At 42.7% G+C, this 20,804-nt stretch overlaps 1 protein-coding gene across 5 annotated transcripts in view; it reads right to left on the bottom strand.

Annotated features, from left to right (window-relative positions):
- Positions 1-1,758: 1,758 nt before the first annotated feature.
- The window catches only part of KHDRBS1 (KH RNA binding domain containing, signal transduction associated 1), a 30,111-nt gene continuing 11,065 nt past the window's right edge, over positions 1,759-20,804 (bottom strand). The window contains exons 3-12 of one of the 5 annotated variants that reach the window (XR_014785178.1): positions 17,174-17,290; positions 15,975-16,121; positions 13,505-13,638; positions 13,334-13,363; positions 12,095-12,308; positions 11,035-11,102; positions 10,452-10,510; positions 8,501-8,693; positions 5,563-5,613; positions 1,759-2,273 (exon numbers count right to left, since the gene is read on the bottom strand). Coding sequence is in view for 2 of the 5 variants with exons in the window: in XM_084816064.1 (XP_084672190.1) it covers positions 8,596-8,693; positions 10,452-10,510; positions 11,035-11,102; positions 12,095-12,308; positions 13,334-13,363; positions 13,505-13,638; positions 15,975-16,121; positions 17,174-17,290 (867 nt within the window). In the remaining 3 variants the exon portion in view is untranslated. Of the gene's footprint in view, positions 2,274-4,326; positions 4,503-5,562; positions 5,614-7,308; positions 8,694-10,451; positions 10,511-11,034; positions 11,103-12,094; positions 12,309-13,333; positions 13,364-13,504; positions 13,639-15,974; positions 16,122-17,173; positions 17,291-20,804 lie in introns of those variants that run through there. The other 4 variants (XR_014785179.1, XR_014785180.1, XM_084816064.1 and 1 more) reach the window with 4 other exon arrangements.

Raw genomic sequence — 20,804 nt, 5'->3', positions numbered from 1 at the left:
GCTTCCTATGAAGCCCGCAAGCAGCGGGGGCAACGGCGGTCAGAGCTTCCCCAGCAGCCCATGTGCGTCTCAGGTACGCTGCTTCTGGCCACGCAGCATCCATTCAGCAGTCAGGATTAGCCGTGCTTGATCCAGCTATCCTGTGTGAAGCTATGTACTCCACCAGTCCTTCATACTTTGGAAGGCCTTTTTAAGATCAACATCCCGTGATTGTTAGGGCTGATGGTCAAGAACACTACACATTCCAGGCCTTGGGGAGCGCACGGGATAAAGGCAAAGCTGAGTTGTTAATGACAAAATGAGATGGACCCTGCAGGTCACATGTGCCGCTGGGCTGCCCCTCTGTTGTTAGCCTGCACATCTAACATCCACCACTTTGCTCAGCACTGACACTCACTCAGAACTCGCTTCCAACATCAGCAACAATGTTTAGGCCAATGAAGATATTTTATGTACTCAGGTTTTTACCCCTTGAATAATTGGCCACCCCATTTTACACCCTACCACTTTTTCAGTCTACTTTATATACTGCAGGCATAATCCTGTGGAGACAGAAAAAGTCCTACAATTCCCAGTATTCCCTAGGCTGGGTCATGCTGGGAATTGCAGAACTTTTTTACATGCATAGGATTGGGCCCCCCCAAAGGTCTCCGGTCATATATAATCTGCCTGGATCCCAAAATCATCTTCAGAGGCCCTTCTCCAGCACTAGATGAGCTGAGGCAGCTGGACTACAAAGGAGGGGGCCTTTTTAGTGGTGGCACCTCTGCTGTGGAATGCCCTCCTCAGAGGGGCTTGCCTGCTGTTTACATGACATTCTTTTTTAATTTATCATTTGTTACATTTATATCCTGCCTTTCCTCCAAGGCGAAGTACATAAGCCTCCTCTCCATTTTATCCTCAGAACCCTGTGAGGTTGGTTACATAGAGACAGTAATTAGCCCAAAGTCATTCAGTGTCCAAGTGGGGACTAGAACCCAGGCCTTCCGAGTCCCAGCCCAGCTAGACCGCACTGGCACCAGTGAATACTTTATTTTCCCAGGCTTTTCAGTTTAAAAAACATGTTTTAGTGCTTTGTAGACATTGGACACTTTATTTTGATGCTTTTAAGTCTTTGTTTTGTATTTTAAAATATTTTTATGGTTTTAGATGTTCTCTGTACACCACCCAGAGTACTTGCTAATGGTTAGTATAAAAATGCTGTTAATAAAAAATAAATAAATAGAGTGCAGCAAGCTCCTTAGGCTCACTACTTAATTTCTAAAATGAGACCTTGAGGCTCAGGACTGGAAGTCATAATGCCTTCAACAGTGGGAGCCCTAATACCCAATTTTTGCTTAGGAAATGCATTCTGCATGTAGTTAGACACTTTGGCCAAGAATTTCAAGCCAAAATTGATCTGACAGCTAGGATTCAAGCGATGAACCAAGTCAGGATGCAACTTCTGTTTTCCCACAAATAAACTTATCCTTTGAGGCATCCAAAAAGTTCAAGGGGAGAACACTTTCAAAGTTGTAAACTATGTTCAAGAAGAACAGACCACAGGAATTTTAAAATCAGTAAACACCAAAAAAAAAGGCATTAAACCTCACCTGCATTAGAACCAGATGTTTAAAGTATAGCTGTTACCATAACTCAGAATAGCGGTTTCTTTTTGGGGGTGGGGAGAAAAGACAATTGTAACTTGAAAATGAAGTTCAGATGAAGTTCTTAAATATGCTCAAACTGATTAAATGGGCAACATGAAATCACTTTTTTTAAAAAAGGAGTACCTTTATTAAAATGTACTCAAAAATACAGCACACTAAAATATAACGGGGTCCACTCTCTGTTCCAGTAATAAATAGGCTAAGCAGCACTTGTACAAACAAAAGACTTCCAGAAAACCAGTGTGACCACTTAGAGGGAGAAGTGCACATAGTAAACATGTTATTAGGGCAATTGTTTAGGTACTTTTGAACCTCATATACACTAGCATATTTGCTGGCAATGTATCTTATGCGAACATGTGTGAGCAAAAGTTGTATCCTGTGGTCTAGATGTTCATTTGCTAGCACTTCCAGTTTTAGGTTTAGTCCAAGAACTGTTTTAAGTAGGCGGAATTGAAAAGACACTGGACACAAAACGAAACCTAGGTAAAAAAATAAATCTTTGGAGACCCAGTACAAATGTAGTTTACAGAGATTGGCAATTCTCCAGAGAGCACTTCTTGGTAAGACTATGCCCCATATAAAGTTGTCTCTAAGTCATCTTCTTGGATTTGAGGATTCCACCTATTGGAGGAAAACAGGAGAAATCTATTGAAAGATAGCACACAATCAGCAATTATGATGGAAAAGTTATATGCCAGTGGTTCTTAAATTGGCTCATGGATCACGGCTGTAAGTGCCCCCTTCCTAGATGAAATTAGGCAACGCTGAAGAGCTACAGGTTTGTCATTCCCACTACCAGCTGAAAAAGCAACTGATTTTCAGTTTAAATTCTGAAAAGCAGCCTGCCTCTTTAGCAGTACAAAAAAACAACTTGAACTACAGATTCTACTTCCATGCACAAATGTGGTCTTGTAGGACTGTGGTCTCAAGAAAAGAGCAAAAGCTACTTTGGAAGTCTTTCAAGAATGCTCCATGTGATGGACAAAAGGTAAGAAGATGTGGTCCTCAAAGAACAGACACACAAGAATAGTGGTATACCATACAACGTAAGAACCACTGCTATACATGCAATAAGTGTACCTCTATTATTACCAAGGCTTTCCCATCCAGTTTAGCACCCCCTCCCCCAATATTCCTTGCCATAAAATTTAAAAGTTCCACCGGGCTCCTGGAACCAGAATAAATAGAACAAAATACACAAGTCCAAGAAGAGTAGCCATGTTAGCATGAACAGCAAAAATAGTCTTGTGACACTATCAAGACTAACACATTTAAAATACGCAAGAACTGCTGGCCCAGTTTATACCATAATTTCAGTTTTCTTGACACAGTACCTTTTCCTTCTTGTGATATAAGCCCTGGTCTAGTGGATTGGAGCCAGCATTCTAGTTTTAATTAGGAAATCTTCAGGCTTCTTTAGCTGGTTGCTGTGAAATGTGCTGGACTGACCCATTGGGTTCCTGCCCTTTAAAAAGTTTAACCTAGTAGTTATAACTAGATCCTTCCAAGCTTGCAGTGCTGTCACAATCACGCTATTTTATTTTGGGGTCTGCGGGAAGCAGCAAACAAGTCCTAATCACAGAAATATGATCATTCTGAAGCCACTAGAGGGAGCTCTTCCATTCATTGACAGTTCGCACTTCACAACCAATTCCTCCCATGTTTAACACAGGAATTGGGGTAGGGGGGCAGTTGCCTCCTGCCAGCTCGCCACTTCTGCTTTCAGTTGACAACCCAGGAACACCCTATTCCTGGGTTGTTCTGTGACATGCGAAGCCAGAAACTTTGGGTTGTTTAGGAGTTAAATTCAGAGTTAACTCGTGGCTTGTTGTTGGGTTAACTCTGGGTTGTTTACCCCCTAAACAAACCAGAGTTTGTAGGTTCAGACATCACAAAACAACGTAGGAATAGGGTGTTCCTGAGTAGTTAATTGAAAGCAGAAGCAGGTGGGAACCAGCACGCTTGCTTGCTTGCTCCTGCATGCTCACAAACAACCTTACCTTTGGTTCCAGATCAGGGGGGGGGTACATTATGGCTGAGAAAAGGACTTTTAAGATGTTCCAGTTAAGCTGGAGACTCTGTGCGCTCTGCCAATTTCATGATGTTTTCATATTTATTTATTTGACTTGTACCCCACCTTTTAACCAAAAATGGCACTCAAGGCAGCTTACAATCACTAATAAAACTTGATAAAGGACCTTTTCTGTTGTGGCACCTAGGCTGTGGAATGAGCTCCCTACAGAGGTTTGCCTGGCACCTACATTGTACTCCTTTTAGCACCAGATGAACACCTTTTTATTTTCCCAGCATTTTAGCACTCTAGTCTTTTATCTCTGCTGGTTTAAATCTGTATTTTAAATCTCTGCATTGCTGCTAGATTTTATTCTGGTTGTACGTTTACACTGTAGTTTTAAGCTTTCATATTTTCTATTGTTTTATTTTGTACTTTGTGCTTTTAGTTTTTGAGAACTGCTCAGAGAGTTTTGACTATTGGGTGATTTAGAAATGAAAGAAATACATAAATATCAAAACAAATACATTAAACACAACAATGGTAAAAAAAAGCCTCCAACCCAACAGACCTGCTTACACACCAAAGGCCCGCTTGAATAAAACAGTCTTTGCCTGACAGCAGAGAGGGAGTGAACTTAGCCTCCCTTGACAGGGAGTTCCACAGCCAGGGAGCGACCACCGAGAATGCCCTCTTTCGCGTTGCCACCAAACATGCCTCTGAAGATGGTGGTCTCGAAAGAAGGGCCTCTCCAGAAGATCTTAAGAACTGGGCAAGCTCACATGGGAGAAGGGGGTCTTTCAGGTAGCCTGGTCCCAAGCATATATCAAACTGATCAGCTGGAAGATACAGAAATTTGGTAATAGGTAATTTGTAAACTTACAGCATCCTGGTTTTCACACTGTCTGGAAGCTGTATGTCTTGGCTATTTGTTTATAATTTTATGTTCTGGCACTTTCCTTCTGTCAGCCAGCAGTCAATCCTCAATTTAAAAAACAAACAAAAACAACCCCCCCAAACCTTGGGAAGAAACAGCCAATTGTTGTTTTTAACTGACAGAGAGAGGGAATGGAGTCTCAGTTGTTGCTGGCAACATTCACATGAACCAACAGTTCCAGAGTAGCTGAAGCAAGGCTTTCTATATGCCCGGGGAACCAGCCATCCTCCAGATGTTGGACTCCACCTCTCATCAGCCCCAGCCAATATGGCCAATGATAAGGAATATGGGAGTTGTAGTCTAACATCTGGAGTGACACAGATTTCCCACTCTGCTGTATTCCATAAGCAAGGGGTGGGCAAGATGCAGCCCCTGCTGTCCCCTCCCCCAAATGTTCTTAAAACAAAAAATGGCATCCATGGTGGCTATGGAGTACCTAAAGGGCCACTTTAGGCAATTTTAACCCTTGTAGTGCTCTGTAGTGATATGGAGCTGTTTACTGCCATATTATGGTGGCAAACTGGCAATTTTCTTTTAAAACTTTTTTTGGGAGGGCAGCCTGCAGGGGGATTGTCCAGGGGCAAAAAATGGCACCCAGACCTCCCGCAGTTGACCACCACTGCCATAAGCACATGAGAAGTATGTGGCATGGGGCACAGAATGTAGCTTCCTGAAAAATTGTGGGGTATTTTAAAGCATGAAATTTTGCAGATACACAGAATTCAACATTTTCTAATGCAGAAACTGAGTTTAGATTTTTTTTTTTAAGTATGGCGTACATAGCCCTATTCATCCTTCTGCTCCATCTGCACTGCAGTCCTCCCTTAGTCAAAACTGGCCAGAAATCAAGGGTCAGTAAGGGCTTATTGAACCGAAATGACTGTCCATGCAAATGTAGTTATGCGAGTTACAAGTGACCTTGGGTCCAAAACCAGACAAGTAGAAACAGCTGAATAGCATACCAAACTTGTTCTCAACAAAAGCCATTTCCACCCCGAACAGCAGAGCACCTCCTGTAAACAGAGAATAAGAGTAAGTATCCTCAGAATCACACATAACTTGAAACAAATTTTGACAGAACTCTTGCATGCAATTTAAACACTCCAGGAAAAGAAAACATGCAACTTAATACCTAAGTACTAGAAAGTTGAATATAGTGAACAGCAATATTGGGTCAATAAGGGCTGAGGTTTCTACTTGAATAACTGAGCAGATTTTGTTGACAAACACAGAGGACTAGCTACATCCATTTTTTGATATTTAAGGTTTGATTCTTTTTGCTTTTTTGCCCAAGGTTCATTGACAAAAGGGCACAAGTATTAAAACATTATTATTAATTTATGCAGAAGCACGTGGATGTATTTTAAGTATCTACTTTTAAAACATCTTTTTTGAACAAAATTTTGCATTAAAATTAACATTTGAAGAACTTCTTCAGTAATAAAAAAAAGTTTATGCAAGTTGCCGTCACAGTTTATGTAAAAGAAATGTGCTATTAAAATCAGACATTTAGGTTACCTTTTGAGTTTTTCGGTGCATGTTAGCTTTAAGACATCCTGAATTCTCCTGCGATAATTTTCCTTTAAAAGGGGGGTTTGGGCGATCTTTTCATCAAGCAAGACATTAAGCCCTGAAAGCTGACTCCAAACCGTTGCGGAAAATTCAGTTATTTACATTTTTTTAAAATAACAATCTACAAATACAACTCTCTCTTTTTTTGGCTTTTAAAAGTTTCCCTCAATCATGCACTGCTATGAGCAATTTGACAATAACAGTGGACTTTTTTTCACCCCCAAGCAGTTCTTTCCCAGTGAGTATCTGATTTTACGATTGTGCCAAGGAGGGAGAATACAAACAAGCCACCAGCTCTACACAGCAGTCTGTTCTGCTATTATGCCAAGTTTGTAAGCAGTCACTCAGCCACTTCGCCCATATCGATTTAGCCTTGTCTTCAGACAGAGAATCTGGTTCTCTTTTTCCTTTTGAGGCAACCAATCATTAACATGGGGCTGCATGGACAGGCTGGCTGTTTGCAAAGCTGTATTATGTGCCTTTCCTAATGAGCTATTGTGAACAATCTGCCTGCACCCTATGTAAGTCACCACTTGTGCTTTGGAACCCAAGGGCATGCCACCCTGAACAGCAGGCAGTCGAAGGAGAAAGAAATTGTGGCTACATCACAAGGAAGAAGCTTCCTTTTCCACTGGTAAAAAAGGCTTTCGGAGTTCTAAGGAACTTTAATATGCTTTAATAGCGTCCATACGGGTGCTCTCTGTATGCATCAAATTACACTAATTTGACCAAGTATTACTTTTGGATCAACCACTTCAGCCGCTGCAGAGGGAGCAATCCACTGGGAACATTCCTTGCGCAAGCGTCGCCAAAATGACTGGGGCTTGTGAAAGAATGCTGCTGTGCCCTTTTGAAACCAATAGCAGCTACAAAGAGGGGGGTGCTGAAGCAGCTATCCACAGGCTAAAGTTCAAAAGCCAGCAGAGGTCTCAAATGTTCAGTGACATAGAACATTGGTGCTGCCACTTGAAGCCCAGTTTCTGGCACAACAGCTCAACTTCCAGGGGGTGAAAAATAATTTTGTTTTAAAATTAAGCTCACTCAGCTTGGTAAAGTTTTAAAGTTTCGGAACACACCATTTTAAAAACGTCTTTGGATTTTAAGTGTCTTTTTTAAAAAACAAACAGACCATGTACTTTAGCATTAATTTAAATTTATTGAAAGAGGAAGATCTATTTTACTGCTTGACCAAAATTAAAAAAATGACAATTCATCACATTTACTTTGATTAAAAAAGGACTAAACTTTATTGACAAACTACTGCAGACATCTTGACAAATTTTAGCTACCTATTTAGGCAGGCTTACACATGTAGTAGCATTTAATCTTCCAAGAACAAAATGGGAGGACAGCGTACAAATCTATGTACAAAATAAGCTTTCTCCTTGGTTTTTCAGCTGCAATGTCCCTTTTTAACATAATGCTAGTGCCGAGGCACACAAACATGTCATTGGAATGGCTAAAAGCTTGATGGTTTTGCCAGTTTTAAGCCTGAGCTGTATTATGTACTGCAAACACTCAAGTGTTCAGCTCTTCCTTTAAGAAAAAAAGAGAGACACAATGCACAGCTATTCATTTAATACTTCCTAATATCAAAACACTGGGCAGTTAGAGCAATATAAAAAAATTACAGAGCAGCTAGATGTCCACTTCTCTTAAAAGTTCTTCATGCAGAATTAAGCTAAGAACACCTTTTGCTGGAAACCCCCCGATACTAGCATCTCCACACTGGGGCTAGATTTCAAAACCCACATGGTAAGAGTCAATGTTACAAACCTAATTTTTTTTAGTTAATTGATTGAAGAAAAAAACACCACTGTTTAATTTGTTAAAGAGGATCCTTTCTATTAGCATTTAAACTTATGATTAATCAAGCAATCTGCTTTTAAGGGCAAAGTTTTGACATTTGAACTTACTTTTAAACTGCGACAGTCACTACCATTACATTATGATTTTAATTCATAAAAAACAACCCTGAATTTTGAAATGTAGCCTACTTTGGGATTCTGCAACTACAACTTTTATGGGTTACCTAACAAACAAAAAATACTTAAAAGATTAACAAACTTTAAGTTCATAACTGTTAAGCAAGCATGTCACTTTGGAAACTAACATTTTATCTCAACGTTTTCTTTTTAAAGGTACAGTTGTGTTTATATATCTAAACAGAAAGAAAAGCAGTCTACACACTTAAAAATTGAATTCAGTTTTCTAAATCTAACTTATTTTAAAAGTACTACATACAGAAGCCAGAATGCAGGGTCAGTGGTGGGGGAGGATGGAGGTGGGAGAAAAAGGGAGCCAGAGAAAAATCAGGGAGACAATTACTTGTCTGTTGTGAGTAAAGCAACAGGAATCCTGGGAGATACAAGAATCAGAAACAACTGTTTGCTCAAAAGTGATATTTCCCCCTCAGGAATGCTTTAATAGCGTCCGTATGGGTGCTCTCTGTATGCGCCCTTCACTGGCCTAGCTGGAGGGGCCTTGAGGGAGGGCCTGGTTCCATTCCAATCATCTTGCCCTGTAGAAAGGAAAACACATTTATACACTGAGCCAAAAGAAAAAAGGACAGAAAATCTGGTTTTCTTGAATTAATAGGTTAGCAAGGCAAGGATTTCAGAGGGCTACCAAATGCTGTGTTTGGGGGGCTGGTGCATGTATGCAGTGCTATTTAGCACTGGCAAGCCACAGAGGGCCTGCACCAATTGTCAATTGTCCAAACAACAGACTGGCAGATGAAAAGGTCACTTCAGTTAGCATAATCCAAACACAGAATTGACCAGAGTTTGCTACATATACCCTCCACCAAGCAGCAGTTTCTTAAAGGAATGTTTCCTTTCAACAAGCATGCTTCTCTACAACAACCAGAGAGCTTCAACAGCAAGATTAAGCTGTCTGTTTTCATGTTGATCACCCAAACATTTTTTGTTTCCCTGCAAAGCTACTTTATTTAGTACATTTTATATCGTGTCTTTCATCCATCGTGGAACTCTCAAGTGACACACACTGGGCTCCTGCAGGATCTCCCATCCAGACACTGACCAGATCCCGACCTGCTTAGCTTCAGCTGTACCCTCAGACCGTGCCCTTTTTGCACATGTTAAGCAGAGGTTCTCAAGAGGAGGAAGCTATTATTCCTCAAAGCATAGTACTTTACATAATAAGCAGAACAATTCAGGGAAAACCAGAGGCTAGAAAACATGAAGTTCTTTTCAAGAAAACACAGAAATTGGTTCTGTTGAAACCTATCCTCTTTTGACTAGCAAAAGCCCCCCCAAAATCACAATTTCATTTCAGTTTGACTGGTTTCCTATAAGAAACTAATGTCAGCAAAGTCCCCACAGGCAAACTACTGTGCTGTTTCCCTGCAGTGGCCCACACTATTTATTTATTTCTCTCATTCTGTCTGCAGGAGAGCAGGCACTAAAGAAAATTGCTGTGACTGAACTACTTAACAAAAGCAATGTTGTGTCCAGTGTCCCAGAAGGAATTTGGCCCCTCAATCTGGTAACACAGCTAGAAACAGTAATTCTAAAGAGGGTTTGACTGGTTTAATGTGGGCCCATTGGTTTTACCTTATTCATATTCAGCTGGGAATGCTTGGGCAGCTCAACATCCTTCCTGTTCCATACTGGTGAAATTTAAAGCTTCACGAGTTCAACAACTGCACTGCACCAGTGTGAATTGAAGTACTGGGCACAGGATTCAGCACCCTGAGAAACTCAAGTTTGCATTTACAAAAATGCACACACACATTTCTAGCCTTAAGGTTTTGTAAGGTCGGCTACAAAGTGTGTGGGAAAGGCCTACTAAATTTTTGGAAGGCAGAAGTGAGGGAAAGGAGAAGAGTGCTAGGCTTTAAAATTATCTTCACAGTTCCTTGCCTTCCCCACAGAAAGCGGAATTGTGCAAAAACTGTCTCAACATAATTATACAGACAACAGTTCTAATATAGTGGTGCAGAATGACAATTTGTGATAAATTCTACTGCCACTTGGGAGCTCTGGTGCGGAAGCCTAAAACCCCCTTTGTATTGCACTAGTCTCAAGGTGACCCCTAAAAGCATCAGACAATATCAGCAAAATCAAGATCTCGATTCAAGTAGATTTGTAATTAGTTGAAAAGACAGATTACACCCAATGTTGTTTCTCTCAAAAATCCACTTGCATTTAGGACAGAAAATAACTGGAAGTTAATTCTTCAGACATAGGACCAAGCAGTTTCCAAGTGAACAATACCTCCCCGCCCCCCGTCATAGTAACAGAACACGCAGACATACCATATGCTTCGTAAGATTCTTGAGCCTCACCATGTCCGTAATCATAATATTCTGTTTCCCTGCAAGAGCAATACAGAGCACAATTATACCTTGAGGTGGTGATGGTCTTCTCTGAACATTATTCAGGAAGTCCCAATTCGACCTCCTGTGCGCTGAGGGGCTGTCATGTGCATCTGCTTCATGAAATGGCTAGAGATTCCCTAGTTGCGGACTGCACACTTCCTTGCAACATTGTCCGTCTGCCATGTTAGCCCAGCTGCCAGCAGTCACCACAAGCAATTAAAGAAGAGATGGTGCCAGTGGCAACAGGGGGGAAAGCAAAGGTTCAGTGGGCACAAAGGAAGAACATGGCCTGCCTTTCGAGGACTAGGGCCCTTTGCTGAGAGTCACCGGAAACTAGTGGCTAAAACCTCTCCTGGCCCAGGGAAGGCCAGATACTGCTGCTCCTTGTGGCGCATATACTCCAGGTACAGAGGGAAGTAGGCCACCCGTGCACAGGGCGCTGCGTTTTTTTTCTGCCCAAGACGATGAGCAATTTAGGAAGGAAGCGAGCTAACGGAGCCAGAGACCAAAGAGCACTTACTGTTGACCCTGGCTGTAGTAGCCTTCATATCCTTCGTAACTTTGATCCGCGTAAGCATCGTCATAGCCCTGAAATGGACAAAGAGATACGGAGGGAGTCAGCGATCATAAAAGGATAGCAGCAAACCAGGATATAATCTGAAAGGGCAGGGAACCTTTTCTCCACAAGGCAAGTCCAAATTAGGAAAGATAATACACATCCAAGAACCACAAGATGATTTTATTTTGCAGTCATGGCTCTCCAAAAGATACCCTTAGGAATATTTCACACGTTAAAAAAAAGTGTACTCTTAGTCTAATAAATGGGACCACGGTTCATTACACTGAGAACGAGAGTTGTGCTCATGGGCTCCATCTCCCACTTCTCTCCTCTTGCACACTGTAATGAGATGTCCAGGGTTGTTAAAACCATGGTTTCCCATTACAGGAAACTGATTTAATCTGGGACTACAAACAGGATATGAAGCCAGGATCCTAGTATGTAGTCTGAGATTAAACCAGTTTCCTAGCTAACAAACCCTGGAGGTCGTTCAAAATGGTGAGAGGAGGAAAGAGAAGGAAGGAAGGAACACACTGGAAGATAGTTATGCATCAGGTCATAATCTCAAGTGTGAATGCAACAAAAGCACTGTATTCTACAAGTACACTCCTCAGAGAAGTAAAAAGAGAAATGAACCTACTGGTGCAGGAAAACAAAGATACTGAACTTGGATTGTTTTTAACACAAGTTCAACACATGCTTGGTTTTCTTGCTCCTGCAGATTCTTTCCCACATTTGTGTTTCACTGTGAGGTGGGCTGTCTGTTTCAGAAGGTTAGGACTGATCGGAGCTCTGCTGCAGAGTTTATGACAACACAGACTGATCATGATCAGAATCTGCTGTATGGGACCCTGTGTCAAATCAAGGGTATGTGAAACACAGTATTCCCCTGTACTTCTCAAATGCCATCCATTAACATAACACTGTGTGTATGTCTCACCCTGGTCTTTGAATAAATGAGGTTTGCATGCAATAGATAACTACCCTCAGACTCTCAGGAGTGCAAAGTTTAGTTTCTTACATAATCTTCATAGGTCTCTGGTGCAGGAGGAGGAGGAAGAGGTATTCTTTGAATGCCTGCTGCACGAGCTCTTGGAGCAGGAGCACCTCTCACTGCTGGAAGAGGAGGAACACCACGGGCCACAGCCGCTCCTCTTGCAATGGCACCCCTCACTGGGGCCCCTCGCACAAGGGCTCCACGTGGAGGAGGTGGAGGGGGGCCCACACCTCGTCCCCTATAAAGAAGGGGAGAAAAATCAGGCACAGGCTGTCTGCACACAGTGATGCTCAGAACACCCACAAAGTCTGATCAGAGAACTGTTGCCTACAGAGAAGCTAAACTTGCAGAGGCCTAGCAGCAGAGATCAATGACAAAATTAACTCAGGTAAAACATGCCCATGATGTGCTGAAGCAGAGCCAGAAATGCTCAAATATGAAACCTGGATTGAATAAGCAGCAAAGATTAAGTACCTAACAGAATCACTTTAAAGATAAGCTAAACTGGAGCATCAGCTGACAGCTCAAAACACAGCCCTAGCCTTCTCAAAATTGATATGGGCCTTTATAGCTTATTGATTTCATTACAAAGTATTGGGGCAGGGGAGAGGGGAGGAGTGAACAGGGTCACTCAGTGCCAAAATACATGGCCCAGATTCTACCATCAAAATGTGTATTCAGTTTCTTAAATAATCTGGATTTTTTTTTTAATGTTTAGGGCCAAAGTTGCCAAAGGGGAAATAGAGAAAGAAAAGGCATGAGTAAGGGATGGATGCACAGAAGTAGTAAGCAGATCAGAAATTTTATGGAGTAGCAACATCTAGGTCTAGAAGGGCTGGGGGAAAGTAGCCATGGAAGAGCAGAAGGCAGCTGTGCAGAGCACGTAAAACTAACCCCCAACCACTGGAAGCCACGCCCAACCCCATCTGTTTTGAGAGATTCTGAAAACATGTGTTGAAGTCTGTATTGAAGCTTCCCTCTGAAACCATGAGGGCTAGAAACTTTCTTAAATGAAAACTGACATTCAGAATGTCAAAATCTACTTTTTCTTGGCAGGGCCATGGGGTGGACATAACAGCAGGTTTAATTGATGAAACGAAGTTGCTAGCACCCTGCTGGACAATCCATATCCCTCTCCCCATATATCTAGCTTTCAGTTACATGCCAAACAAGACATAACTTATGACTGCAGGAGTAAACCAAGACTCAAAACCCACCACCTCTAAGAAATATAATTAAGTGCCTTTTTCTATTGCCTCTCACCTTGTCATCAAGGCTGCCCCACTCCACACACTAAAAAAAAAATTGAAATATCCATTAAGTCCATATTGCTTCCCCACCTTCCCATACTATCAGAAGTCCAACCTTAGTGCTTAAATATGTGATTGCAATAATCCGCAACAGCTCATCTCTAGCAAGATTTCCATTTGTTACCTAGGAACAGGTGGAGGTGGAGGCACAGCTCCCCTTCCCCGCACAGGAATCCCACGACCACGTGTAGGTTCTGGCACCCCATTGAGATAGGACAGCTCCAAAAACTGCTCCTGGCAGATGTCGTCCATCATGTCCTAAGCAAAAACAAAGAGAATTCACTTCCAGGCCACACAAAAAGCTCAAGGGGGTGGGGTGGGGGGTGTTTTCTCCTGTTAACTACAGGCACTGCTTGATGCTCCACTTGAAAAACAGGTGAGTGGCCTGCCCAAGTCACAGCAGCTGTTGCAAAACATTCTCTCCACCCTTCAAAGCAGCTGGGCTCCCTGCCAGTCAAATGCTTGCAGAAGTCGGCTCCCTTGAGGACATAAACCTGTCATTCCTACTCATAGGAGGGAGGAAATGGTTTCAGCCCGAAGAGCAAATGCCCACCAGTATATCTAATTTGTCTTTTTCACTTCTGTCTCTGCTCCATGCACTTTGCTCTCCCCAGGGGGTGCAATTTCAGGCAATCTGCAGAGGTATTAGCAGCTGAGGAGGAAGTATTTCACTCCCCCCACCTCCACTATCCAGTAGGGAATCCAGTTACTGATGCCAGTCTGTCGGAGGGACTCCTCAGGACTGTAGGAGTAACAAGAGTAAAAAGGAACAAATGGCTTGCAAGCAAGGGTCTCAAGGCAAGCGTCCACTTTTGTGGGCATGGCAATGCAAATTTAAATGCATATCCTTTTAAAGAAGACACAAGACAGACCACAAAAGTTCAGAAACTTTACATGACCTATGCGGAGTCTTCAACCCCTGAGGCCTTTGTGTACCACATGTGAAGGTGGGAGTGTAGCGTTAGTCACGTTTTTTGTATGCCGCTTTTCTGTATAAACTACAACAAAACTATAAATACATCAACAATACATTATTATCTATAAAGGGGCAGACACTGAACTCCTGGTTTGTTTCAGCTTTGCCTAACCCCAAGGCTCTTCCAGGAGCGTCTGCCTGTATGGACATTCAGCCAACCAGAGGTAACTCAGGTAACACTTCTGACATTTTTTTTCTGTGTGCACTCCCTACACACACATGGTTTCCATGGTTGGAGCTCTGCAGATTTTTCTATTGGGAAAATGATGGCTAGGCATTTTGGAACATTTCTTTTTGGCTTTACCAGAGAGGTACTAAGGCTGAGATGGAAAAATCCAGCTAGAGTGACTTGTATGCATTAGAGATAAAAAACCCTTCTCTAGTTGAGTTGAAACTTCAAAGGCGGGTGTTTCAGTACCAGACAGCAGGAGTGCACCTGTAATGGATGTAATGAAATGGAAGATGGGCGAGGAGAACAATGTTAAAATATTCTGATGCAGGTAGGACCATTTAGGAAACTAGAACTCTTGATACTGTAAGGTGACCAACAAGCCAGGTATCTCCCTGCCCCAACCCCCGAACATTTGCAAGTTTAGTAAATAAAACTCAGGTTCTGATGACTAAGCTAGTCTCTTCAGGATGTCTCCCCAAAAGTCCAAAACACTTCTACAGTGTAAGTAAAGGTGCCTATCAAATCTGCTGGAAACAGATTTGATGAGTTCTCTTTTCAGCTTCTCTTTCCTGATTTCTTAAGGATAGTATATATTTGATAGTAATATTCTGAGTAGTTCTCTTTGTTTAGCTAAGTAAAGGGTGGGCAATTTGTGGCCCTCCATATGTTGCTGGACTGCAACTCCCATCATCCCTCACTACTAGTTGTGATGTAGTTGGGCTAATGGGAGTTGCAGTCGAATATCTGGAGAGCCACAAGTTGCCCACTCCTGAGCTGAGTCATCTAAACTCTTACAAACCAACTGCTTGCTGAATTACTTCATAACTTTTTGATTTAATTTGAGCTGTTACGCTTTTAAATAAATGTTGCAAAGTCTGTATCAGAATCTCATTTCTGATTTCACTACATGGTGGGTATAAGGACCTATAGGACCCAAACTGGACCTAGACAAGCTAAGGACACTAGCCAAGCTGTATCTCAAATCCAGTACCTCTTCCAAAACAGCAGAAAGTCTTCCAAATCCTTGGCTGCTCAAAAGCCATTTTCCATAAAGAAGACCATACGTGTGGGCAAGCTGGCTCCAGTGAAGCTGGAGGCTAAACATCCCTTCAGCACTGGTTTCTAAACTGCAACCCTTAGTGCATCTGCTGGCTAGCGCACAAAGCAGATAATTTCCCCAAGTAAGTAATCACGTGACCAAAACTGGCCCAAGATTTTACTGGCGACCATGGTCTAAGAACTCTTGGGCAAAGCAGGTGAACCTCTACAAGAGAATTATAACCCTTTCAAATCCTTCTCAGCAGCTGTTTATGAATATTTCAAATGTATCTCCTATTTCTCTCTGACAAAGCATATTTCGTGGAAGACACGCCCTACTTTGTAAAACATTTGCCTAGACCAAACATGTCTTTTATGCTGAATATTTGGAGAAAGATGGTTATGTACCGGAACAAGGAACTTCTTGACTTCTTCCATGGCGTGGGCCATAAGAGCATAAGCCTCGCAGGGTGGCCCAAAGACTTCAATGAAGACATGCAGGTCCATATTTAAATGAGCATACTTTGGATCACCACCTTTGCGCAGTTCCTCCTCCTGAAAACACATGTTATAGAAAATGGCCAGAGATTTCAAAAGAGAAGACAAACCATTCAGATTTACACACAGGATTGTTACTTGCGGCTCAAAGGTCACAGGTGTGTTCCTTTGCTGGGTGTGAAAATGGATGCCAACAGCCTTTCAGATTCTTAACCCATCACACAGAGACAAATTTTTGTACCATTCATAAGGAACTAGGGATTAGGATTATATTTCATGTCTTTACCTAACATTTAAGGAAAAGTCTGGTCATCATTACTGTTTACAGTGCAATTCCTTTAGACACGACACTATATGATTAATTCTGGGTAAACACCATTAGTTCAGAGCTCGACCACAAAACCAGCAATGTCATAAAACTAGAAATGGGGGAAAGGGCACTCTCTAAAGCAGCCTTCCCCAACCTGGTGCCCTCCAAATGTTTTGGACCACAACTCCCAGCATTCCTGACCTTTAGCCATGCTGCCCAGGGCTGACGGGGTTGAACTTGAAATCTAAAACATCTGGAGGACATCTGTTTGGGGAAGGCTGATCTAGAAGGTTAATACTAGTCTTTATAATTGCAGTAAAAACAAAGGTAAGAAAACCAAGCTTTCAGTTAGGATGCCCTCTTTAAAACTCACATGGAGATGCCGGAAGCAGGAATTCAACTCAGAAATAGAGCTCTCTAAAGTCTTGCCCTGTATATCACCTAGATACATAAAATCCTGGACACTTGGTTGTGTTAGGTTAACAGATCTAATTTCTGTAAATCAGCTCCTGCTCATTGGCAACAACTAAACAGACACTACTGGGTATTCTATAGTTCTTTACAGTCTTGCAGTTCCAGCAAGACTTTATTAGCTGTTTTCTCTGAGCATAAAGACAATGCATTTTAAAAAGCTACAATAGTACCGAACAAAAAATGCAATGGCATAATGTACTTTAAGGTAGTGTACCATCAATAAAAGACTGTTATGATCAACCCAATCATCCATTAGGGCAGGGGGGAGAACATACGAGTCCTGCAACATATGATAGTAGTCACAGTTCAAGTCCAGTGTCCCTACCTTTGCCTTGTCTCTCATCGACCCCTTCCCCAGAACAGAGATCTTTGCTCCAGTTTCTTCTTGCAGTCGCTTGATGGTGTTGCCTTGGGGTCCCAATATCTTCCCAACAAAGTTAAACTGAGAGAGAAGAAACAGGTTTTTCTTCTTTTAGTTGAATGACAGAACAGCAATTGTACCGTTCCTTAAATTTTAAACTGTGCTCACTTTAGATGTCCAGGAAAAAAGCAGGCCACAAAGTTCCAAGTTTTGATATAGACATGTTAGCAGACAGACAAATAGTTTTGAGAACACCCTTCCCTCATTTCATTATTACACTATAGGGTAATTTAGGCTCAATCCTGAACCCACGGTTAGCCAACCAAATGAATTCTGAACTCTTTCCCTCTAAGCAATTACCTGCTTTGCTGCTACCTCCTCCCTAATACTCCTCTCCAACTTCCCAGCCAACAGCTGGGTTAAGACCAGAGGGTGTGGGTCCAAGTTCAGCCTCCATTTCAACACAGTTGATGTAGGTGGCTGCCCTGGGCAGAACCGATTTGTGAGCAACCCATTTCTCCTAATAAGCCACGTATTTTGTCACCTACCTATTAGCCCAGCTCCTTTTGCTTTTCAGAACTTCACCCTGTCCTACCCTTTTCCTTAGCTTTCCAGTACTTTTTTCTAACGTAACGGCACCCATCTGTCTCTCCCTCCACAAATTTTATCCCCATTGTTGCCTGATACCCTGCTCCTGTTACCTCTGCATCTGCTGCTCCCTCATCCAGAAAGCAGTCACATCCATGATCATCATCACCTCATTTATATTCCGCCTTTCCACAAAAAGTGCACAAAGTGGCTAACAAAACAGCAATACAAAAACAAAATGCATACTAATACACCATTGCAACAGTACATCATAGCAATAATGAACTCGTTTCACTAACCCTGACATTAAAACATTTCAAATAATTACAAAATAGGCAAAATCAAACATTACAACACAATATCAATTATTATTTTTCAGTGTGTAAACCTGAAAAATGTGTAAACCAGAACCAAGATCTCTCAATCGAGCCAGCTACCTGCCCTCACTAAAAACTGGCTCCCCCTTTCCCAATACTGCCATCATATTACCCTCTCCTTTGGACATCTCACCTTCTCCCATACATCGCGCCCTGTTGGTGGCAGTGGTGGTGCTGGCCTCCTCCTTTCCAGATCCTGCTACTTCCATCTCCTCTCCCTAAACTCTTCCTTGAGTCTTCATCGTTGGGACAGCCCTCCATACTGCCTTGTGTACTGTCTTGCTTCTGTATTTTCCAAGAACTGTTCTGTCCATTCCCCATGCTGTAGAATTCCCCGTCTGATCATTTTATCTCCTTCAGCATGGCACACAGCCCATCCTCCTCTGTCGTCCTTCAGTGACTTCCAGTCCACTCACCCAGTGGCTTTCTCAGAAGCCTTGTCCTGTCCTTTCCCTGCTTCTGCTTGATTTGCAGACTCAGCAGTTAGCACCTTCAATTCTTCTCTATCATCAGCACCACATTTCTGCCCTGCTCGCCCAAACTATTCACCCCTCTCATTCTCAGCCCTGGCTAACTCCCTCAATTCAGTATCTTTGTTGATACTCGCACGCAGCTGAATGCACCTGGAGGACAACAAAAGAGTTGGCTGATTTTGCACACCACAAATTCATTGTCTTCTCTTCATCTGCCACATATCTGGCCAAACCACCCCTCTGATACATACCAAGTCTAGGAATCCTCAGCAACTCTTCTCCATCTTTGATGCCCTGCTAAGGCCTGCCCCACTGCTCTTTTTTCAATTCTAAAATTGAAACCTTCCACTCTGAACTGTCTCTCCCCACCCTTCCCATTGTCTGTTTCAACTTTTTCTATCTTGCTTGATGAATTGACTAACATGCTGCCCTTGTCTAACCCCTCCACATGCCCTGCAAGTCCCATCCTCTTCCAACTCCTGATTGCCACCTCCCCTGACATTATCCCACTTCTCCACCACAATCAACTCCTCCCCCACCCCACCCCACCCCACCCTACCCTCTATTGCTTTCAAACATGCTCCTGTTTCCTCTCTTCTCAAAAAGAGTCCCCTGATCCATCCTCCCTCTCCAGCTTCTACTCTGCCTCCAAACTCTTGATGTAGCATTCTCCAAGTCTCTCAGCTTTCTGTCCTCCTACTACGCTGTTGACCCCATCTAGTTTCTGCACTCACTGAAACTGCCTTCACTAAAATCACTGAGGACTTCCTCACTGCTGAATCTAAAGGTTTTTATTCAGCCCTCACTTCCTTCAACATCTCCATAGAAGAAAACTCACTGCTTTCCCTCTCTATGTTGGTGTCCCACAGGGATCTATTCTTAGCATGCTGATCAGCTCACTATAGACACTGTCCCTGCGTGATCTCAAATTCCCATGGCTTTCAGTACCACCCATACACTGACATCCATCACAACCTACTTGCCCCCTCTAATTCTGTATCTCCAATGCCTCAGATATTCCTGCTTGGATGTTTCATTATCTCAAGCTCAGTATGTCCAAGACTGAACTTCTCATCTTTCATCCAAGCTCTCCTCTCCTCATACACTCCCCTTATTTATTGTCAATACCATTGTTCATCTGATAGCACTATGCCCCTGAATACCACTTGCTAGGGAATGCAAGTGGGAGGTTGCTATTGCATTCATGCCTTGCTTGTGGGCTTCCCATAGGCATCTGTTTGGCCACCATGCAAAGAGAACACTGGATGAGACAGGCCTTTGATCTACTCCAGCACACCTCTTATGTTGTTACCCTAGTGAATGGGCACTAAGCTTTGCCTTTATCTGACCCTTCTCTCTTCTTTGTTCCCCAAAGTCAGTCTGTCACTAAATTGTGTCTCTTCTCCCTTACAACACTGCAAAAATACCACCCTTCCTCTCTGTTCCATCGGCAAAAACTCTGGTCCATGTCATCTCTCAGCTAGACTACTACAATCTTCTCCTTTCTCATCTTCCATTGCCTCACCTTGCTCCCTTTCCCTCTATCCAACATTCTTATCAAAGTCATTCACCCTTCTCATTGCTAACCATGTGACACCCCTTAAATCACTACACTATCTGTCCACTGCTGGATTCAGCACAAGCTTGTCATCCTTACCTTCAAAGCCATCCATGACTTTCCCCAGCTTGTCTTCCCCATATATTAGGGATTTATGAGAATTTTGTTCCTGCTCACAAATCATGTGAACATGTCCTGCCTGCAAATGTGAACACGAGTGAGCAGGAGCATAATTGTCAGGAAACGTCTGCAATTTCCCGAGCTTGCGTTCACAAAAGTGCGCATTTCCTCCCCAACCTGCGTTTTCATGCTTTGGCCTATGGGGGAAAAGTGTGCATTTGGGGTGCATCCTTGGAAAAGTGTGCTCTTTTCCTGTTGGGGGGGCAGCAGGGGCAGGGGGAGAAGACACTTATGTTCAGAAGCAAGAATGAGGTGGGACAAGCATAGAGGTGAAAAATGGAAAACCTTGACAAGCTCGAACATTGCTTGTTCTCCCATCCCTACCCCATATTTCATCCAGTACACCCCACCCATGAACTTTGTTCCTCAAGCTCCAGCAGTCCCTGCCATCTGAAGTTAAATCAGTTCTCTCAAAATAG

This window comes from Heloderma suspectum, chromosome 10, assembly GCF_057233095.1.
Source record: "Heloderma suspectum isolate Gila_16-S chromosome 10, 16-S_ref, whole genome shotgun sequence".
Classification (NCBI taxonomy): Eukaryota; Metazoa; Chordata; class Lepidosauria; order Squamata; family Helodermatidae; genus Heloderma; species Heloderma suspectum.
The sequence above is the reverse complement of the archived record's forward strand: the minus strand, read 5'-3'. Positions and strand labels throughout refer to the sequence as shown.